Source organism: Staurois parvus, unplaced genomic scaffold, assembly GCF_062004578.1.
Source record: "Staurois parvus isolate SC_StPar_1 unplaced genomic scaffold, SC_StPar_1.0 ptg000335l, whole genome shotgun sequence".
In the NCBI taxonomy this organism is placed as follows: Eukaryota; Metazoa; Chordata; class Amphibia; order Anura; family Ranidae; genus Staurois; species Staurois parvus.
Window position 1 is genome coordinate 1,777,501 of NW_028318131.1, and position 7,316 is coordinate 1,784,816.

A 7,316-nucleotide genomic window follows, 5' to 3' on the forward strand; every position below is an offset into this window, starting at 1 on the left:
AACTAAGTAAATCCCACCAATATTGCTCCAACATGTCATAGAAAATCTTCAGAGAAGCAGTTATGGCAACAAAGAAAGACCGTCTTCATGTTATTAACATCAGGTCCCAACCTCACAAATGTTCTTGTTCAGTGGTCTCCAAACTGTGGTGTGATGTGGCCCTTTGATTGCCTCTATCCAGCCTTTGGGGCACTATTACATCCACTGACTCCAACAACAGGGTACTATTCCTCCCACTGACGCTAACAACGGGGCACTGACAACAGTGATGGGGCACTATTTTTCCCACTGACACCAATGATAGCATTAGTCCTCCTACTAATATCAATGATGAGGCACTATTCCTCCCACTGAAACCAACGATGGGGAATTATTCCTTCCACTAATAGCAATGATGGGGCACAATTTCTCTCAATTACAACAATAAGGGGGCGTTATTCCTCCCACTGAAACCAATGATGGGGAATTATTCCTTCCACTAATAGCAATGATGAGGCACTATTCCTCCCACTGAAACCAACGATGGGGAATTATTCCTTCCACTAATAGCAATGACAAGGCACTATTTCTGTCAATTACAACAATAAGGGGGCACTATTCCACCCATTGACACCAATGATGGGGCACTATCCATTCCAGTGAAACCGACGATGGGGAATTATTCCTTCCACTAATAGCAATGACGAGGCACTATTTCTCTCAATTACAACAATAAGGGGGCACTATTCTGCCCACTGACACCAATGATAGGGCACTATTCCTTCCATAATACCAAAGATGAGGCATTTTCCACTCCCCGTTCCTAAGGTCTGAAGGACTGTAAACTGTCCCTTTGCTTAGTAAGTTTGGAGACCCCTGTTCTAGTTAGATAACTGAGCAAATCCCATCAATAATGCTTCAGCATCTCATGGAAAGACTTCCCGGAAGAGCAGAGACAACAAAGAAAGACCACCTTATATGAATAGCCAACATCAGTTCTCAGCCTCACCAATGTTCTACTTGCTAAACTGAGCAAATCCTGATAACAATGATCCAACGTCTCATTGATAGGCAACCCAGAGGAGCAGAAGCTATTATTGTAACAAAAAAAGACTGTCTTCATAATATGAGCCAACCTCATTGTTTTAGTTGCTACACTGAGCCAATCCCAAGAACAATGCTCCAGAATCTCATGGATAGGCAACCCAGAAGAGTAGAAATTATTATTGTAACAAGAGGGACCACATTCTTCGTAATAGCCTTGATTTCAGAATAAGATGCTGGACAGGCAGGTGTCTGGATACTCTTGACCATATTGCTGACACTTTTCTAAATTGTCTTTATTTCTATTATAATAAAAAATGGAATTTGTTTCATACCTTAACCCACTGAGCTAAAATGATCTTTGTAACTGTTTTTTAGGGTCCTGTAGGGCCAATCGGTCCACCTGGCACAAGAGGCATTGATGGGACTCCTGGACCTCCGGGTCCTCCAGGACCTGGTGGTCCAAAAGGCCCTGAAGGTCTGCAAGGACAGAAGGTGAGAATGTTTTTATAAGTGAAGGTAATTTTAATTCTACATATATATTTGTTTTAGGTCTGGAATAACCTTTGCACCTCTAAAATTGAAAGAAAATCTAAGATGCATCCAAAATTATGAAACCTTTGATTTAAATAACTGCTAAAAAAAAAGTATAGCATGTTGTATTTTCAGTGAGCACATTTTTTTCAACATTAGCACACATTTTCTCATTATACTGTATTTTATCACTTACTACAACGTTTGTTTTCAAATATCTTAGGGTGACAGAGGCCCTCCTGGAGAGTCAGTTACAGGGCTACGTGGAATTCCGGGAATCCCAGGAGAACGGGGTGAGCAGGTATGACTGTAGTTTTTTTTTTAACTTTTCTATAATAGAAACCTACATTTTTTTTTAGCTCTCAAATTTCTACACACAATGTTTACAACCCTGTAAATTCTCAGTAAGGATGGATGTGACGGGAGTCACTTTGGCTGGGGGGCCCAAGGAACCCAGCTCACTTTAGAGAGGTGGGGAGACCCCTGCCTCAGCTCCCCATATCTCTATTATGTGTAAGTCACCCTGTGCCTGTTAGGGGTACAGGGTGATCCGTCCTAATATTGGGGTGGGGGGTTGTGGATTGTTTAAAGCCATGTGGTTGCATCCCATTGTTCTATTGTGTGTCTTGCTTGGGAGCAAACTATTACAGGATGTATGTGTTTATGTATATTAGCTTAGTGGGGGGGGGGTGTCTCCAGCAGCCTTCCCTCCTGATGGGACTGTCTGCTGGTGTGAAGTTTGAATACCTGTGTGTCTCTTGTTACTAAATGTAGATTTCCCCACCCTGTGTCATTATGCAGGGAGGGGGGATTGCCCCCTGAGTGTAAAAAAAAGCCAGTTAGAGTTTCAAATAAAGAGTTCCATGTTCAGAGAGACTGGTGTCGTCTAGTCTTGTATGTTCGGCTGTGGTGTCTGTTGTTGGTATTTGGAAGGGGAAGCGGTATTCTAACGGAAGTACCAAAGTGCAATCTGGGTCGGTTCCGTTACAATGGGCATCTTCTTGGCACTAAACATAAGGGGGTCTATGCCATGCAGGCTTAGAGGGATAATGCCCAACCTTCTTCTTCAGCTCCAAGTAGCTGCCTGCTCCTACTTACGGTGTCAGATGTTGTAAAAATTGGGCAGTGATAATCAGCATTTCTGAGGTTATAACTATTTCAGTACTACAGTTTGGTTTAAAGCTGACTTGCACCTTCAATTTAAATCAGCTCAATATATATATATATATTACAGGTGCATCAGAATAAAAGGTGTGCAAAGTTTTTCAGTTCATGTTCTTTAGAAAGCAGCCACAGCCAGAGTAGAATAGCCTGCCAGCTGCAGAGAAGGACCTTTGCTCTTTCTATGTGGAAGCAGTGGTCTCTCTACGGGGGTTCAACACACTACCTGCAGAGAAGGACCCTTGCTCTCTCTGAGTGGAAGCAGTGGTCTTTCTAGGGGGTTTCAACACACCACCTGCAGAGAAGGACCCTTGCTCTCTCTGAGTGGAAGCAGTGGTCTCTCTACGGGGGTTCAACACACCACCTGCAGAGAAGGACCCTTGCTCTCTCTTGAGTGGAAGCAGTGGTCTCTCTACGGGGTTTCAACACACCACCTGCAGAGAAGGACCCTTGCTCTCTCTTGAGTGGAAGCAGTGGTCTCTCTACGGGGGTTCAACACACCACCTGCAGAGAAGGACCCTTGCTCTCTCTGAGTGCAAGCAGTGGTCTCTCTACGGGGGTTCAACACACCACCTGCAGAGAAGGACCCTTGCTCTCTCTGAGTGGAAGCAGTGGTCTTTCTATGGGGGATCAACACCCCCCCTGAAGAGTTAAACCTGTGCTTTACCATTTTGCAGATTTCAATAAAATCCCACTGTTATTGCTACTGCATTATAACATGTGTTTCTTCGCTATATTTAGGGTATGATGGGACCAGATGGAAGTAAAGGAGATAGAGGATCTCCAGGAATGACGGTGAGTTTGTTTCTGCTGGAATTTCTAAACTGTAGAAGTATTTGAGTAATACTTGGTGATAACGAAATGTCATACTCTCATATTTCATGCTCAAGGTGGGAGTCATCCATGGTGCCCCTAGACAAGGGTCTACTGAGCCTTATGCTGACCCTTTCTGGGTTTATTGGGTGATCTGTTCTCCATCACCTGTGCAGCACAAATACATATCACAGTAATGTGTTCTTTCTGTTACCAGGAGGAGGAAATCCGAACTTATGTTAGGCAGGAGATGAGCCAGCATTGTGGTAAGTGTCACTATCAAGATACTGAGATTTTTAAAATTGCCAAAAAAAGGTATTGTCTTCAAGCCATTTATAACTCTGCCCCAAATTACATCACCAATCTTGTCTCCAAATATCACCCAAACCGTACTCTCCGCTCCTCCCAGGACCTCCTGCTCTCTATCTCCCTTGTCTCCTCCTTCCATGCTCATCACCAGGACTTCTCCAGAGCTTCCCCCATGCTATGGAACTCTCTACCCCAATTTATCAGACTATCACCTACTCTGCTCACTTTTAGGCGATCTCTGAAACCTATCTCTTCAGGGAAGCCTATCCTGCCCTCAGCTAATAATGGAATCTTCTACTCCTCCTACCAGTCTATCCCCCACAGTTACTACCTTTTGTACCACTAGCCCCTCCCTCTTAGATTGTAAGCTCCAAGGATCAGGGCCCTCCTATCCCTCTTGTATTGAACTGTATTGTTGCTGTATTGTCTCCCGTTATATTGTAAAGCGCTGAGCAAACTGTTGGCGCCATATAAATCCTGTATAATAATAATAATATATAAATCCTGTATAATAATAATATATAAATCCTGTATAATAATAATAATATATAAATCCTGTATAATAATAATAATATATAAATCCTGTATAATAATAATAAGATATCCTGATCACATATAACGGAATCTCTGTATCATGTGATTTTCATGAGAAGTCTGAATTTTGTGACAAACTTTCTTTTTCTATCTATAGATATATATGCAGGGGTTAGACAAAAATGATAACACTACAAGATTTGCAGGTGTGAAAGTGAAGACATGTTTTGCGTTGAAAGCGGAAGTGATGCAACATTGTTTTGCTTCTGCTGTGTGATGAGACACCTAGCTAACAGTTGGGAAGCCTCGCTTTTGTCATTTACTGTGTGTGCTGCTAGTAATACAGAGTCATGTCAGAGCTTACTGAGCTTCAATGAGGGCAAATTGTTGGTGCAGCTTAGCTGGTGTCTCTGTGACTGAACTTGCCAATTTATTTGAGGTTCAGTATCAAAGGTTATGGCGGCATCTACAGTTTCCGGGAAAACGACGTCTGGCAAGAATAGGCGCAGGTGACATGGTCAACTAACCGAAAAGGACAAAAGGACATTGCGCAGGATTATGACCTGGAATAAGAAAACAACTTCTGCAGGACTGAGATTGAGTTCTGCAGTCACTTTTGCAGCAGTATTACTATCAGCGCATGCAGTGAATGTCAAAAGGCTTCCCACCTGTTAGTTAGGTGTCTCATCACACAGCGGAAGCAAAAAAGTGTTACATCACTTCCGCTTTCAATGCCAAACATGTCGTCACTTTCACACCAGCAAATCATGTAGTGTTTTCCACTTTTTGTCCAACCCCTGTATATACATATCAGATAGTCAAGATGTATCTAAAGCCAAAACTTTGTTTTTTTTAATCTACATACACTATATTGCCACAAGTTTGGGGACGCCTGGCTTTACACGCGCATGGACTTTAATGGCCTCCCAGTCTTAGTCCGTAGGGTTCAATATTGAGTTGGCCCCGCCCTTTATAACAGCTTCAACTCTTCTGGGAAGGCCGTCCACAAGGTTTAGGAGGGTGTCTATGGGAAGGTCGGACCATTCTTCCAGAAGCACATTTGTCAGGTCAGGCACTGATGTCGGGGGAGGAGGCCTGGCTCGCAGTCTCCGCTCTAATTCATCCCAAAGGTGTTCTATGGGGTTGAGGTCAGGACTCTCTGCAGGCCAGTCAAGTTCCTCCACCCCAAACTGGCTCCTCCATGTCTTTATGGACCTTGCTTTGTGCACTGGTGGGCAGTCATGTTGGAACAGGAAGGGGCCATCCCCAAACTCTTCCCACAAAGTTGGGAGCATGAAATTGTCCAAAATGTCTTGGTATGCTGATGCCTTCACTGGAACTAGGGGGCCAAGCCCGACCCCTGAAATACAACCCCACACCATAATCCCCCCTCCACCAAACTTTACACTTGGCACAATGCAGTCAGGCAAGTACCGTTCTCCTGGCAACTGCCAAACCCAGACACGTCCATCGGATTGCCAGAGAGAGAAGCGTGCTTGGTCACTCCAGAGAACACATCTCCCCTGCTCTAGAGTCAAGTGGTGGCGTGCTTTACACCACTGCATCCAATGCTTTGCATTGCACTTGGTGATGTAAGGCTTGGATGCAGCTGTTCAGCCATGGAAACCCATTCCATGAAGCTCTCTACACACTGTTGTTGGGCTCATCTGAAGGCCACACCAAGTTTGGAGGTCTTTAGCTATTGACTCTGCAGACAGTTGGTGACTCTGCGCACTGTGCGCTTCAGCATGCGCTGACCCCGCTCTGTCATGTGACGTGGCCTACCACTTGGTGGCTGATGTTTCCAGTTGCTTCCACTTTGTTATAATCCCACTAACAGTTGAGCGTGGAATATTTAGTAGCCAGGAAATGTCACAGATGGACTTATTGCACAGGTGACCACCTATCACGGGACCACGCTTGGAGTCACTGAGCTCCTGAGAGCGACCCATTCTTTCACAAATGTTTGTAGAAGCCGTCTGCATGCCTAGGGGCTTGATTGTATACACCTGTGTCCATGGAGGGGGTTGGAACACCTGAATCACATGATTTGGAGGGCGGGGCCAATACTTTTGGCTATAAAGTGTAAATATTCATTATTTATTATTAATATTATTATTTATTATGTACGTGTGTGTGTGTGTATATATATATATATATATATATATATATATATATATATATATATATATATATATACACACACACACATATATATATATATATATACAGTATATATATACAGTATATATATATATATATATATATACACACACACACACATATATACATATATTATATATTGTCCCTACTAAAGAGATTCTCTACGTTGTTTGTGCTGGTAACTATTGGCACTTGGACAGAAGGTGATGGGAAATCCATAATCTTACAGTTACAACCAGGAAAGGGACAGAAGGGAACCCTTCCAGGAGCACCCCTGTGCTGGTGATGGCTGTCTAAGGGATTGCCTCTTGCTTTGGAAAGATTTCCTGCCACTTCCTGTTCTGTCTTTTGGGATAGGAACCAACTATTCTTTACTCATTTAACTTTTCCCTACTTAATCAAAAATGCTTTAGATACGCTTTTAAAGGAGATCGAAACCCCAAACAAAACAAAAAATATTAACCCAAAGGCAAAAATATGTTGAAGCTTACTAGTCCTTGCCTTAGAAAGGAAAACTAATGCAGCCATCACATCCAAGGACTGGTAGGCTGCAATATACATAGCTTACTGGTAGACTGTGTGATGTATAGAGGATCTAACAATATATTTTTTTTCTTTTTCAGCTTGCGGAGGTCAGTTCTCTTGAATACAGATTGGTAAAAAGAGAGAGAGAGAGTGTGTGTGTGTGTGTGTGTGTGTGTGCGCACGTTTCCATTGACGCTGTATGGTGTCGTCATCTAGCAGGTATCAAAAATTCTACAATGATTAAACACTCACAG

At 43.1% G+C, this 7,316-nt stretch overlaps 1 protein-coding gene across 3 annotated transcripts in view; it reads left to right on the forward strand.

The window, feature by feature from the left end:
* Positions 1-7,316, forward strand: part of COL7A1 (collagen type VII alpha 1 chain) — a 299,769-nt gene extending 292,453 nt beyond the window's left edge. For 2 of the 3 annotated variants that reach the window (XM_089684078.1, XM_089684079.1), the window contains exons 112-116: positions 1,402-1,518; positions 1,781-1,858; positions 3,460-3,513; positions 3,749-3,797; positions 7,161-7,316. In XM_089684078.1, the coding sequence (XP_089540204.1) occupies positions 1,402-1,518; positions 1,781-1,858; positions 3,460-3,513; positions 3,749-3,797; positions 7,161-7,183 (321 nt within the window). In that variant the 3' untranslated portion in view covers positions 7,184-7,316. The remainder of the gene's footprint in view (positions 1-1,401; positions 1,519-1,780; positions 1,859-3,459; positions 3,514-3,748; positions 3,798-7,160) is intronic. The other variant, XM_089684077.1, reaches the window with a different exon arrangement.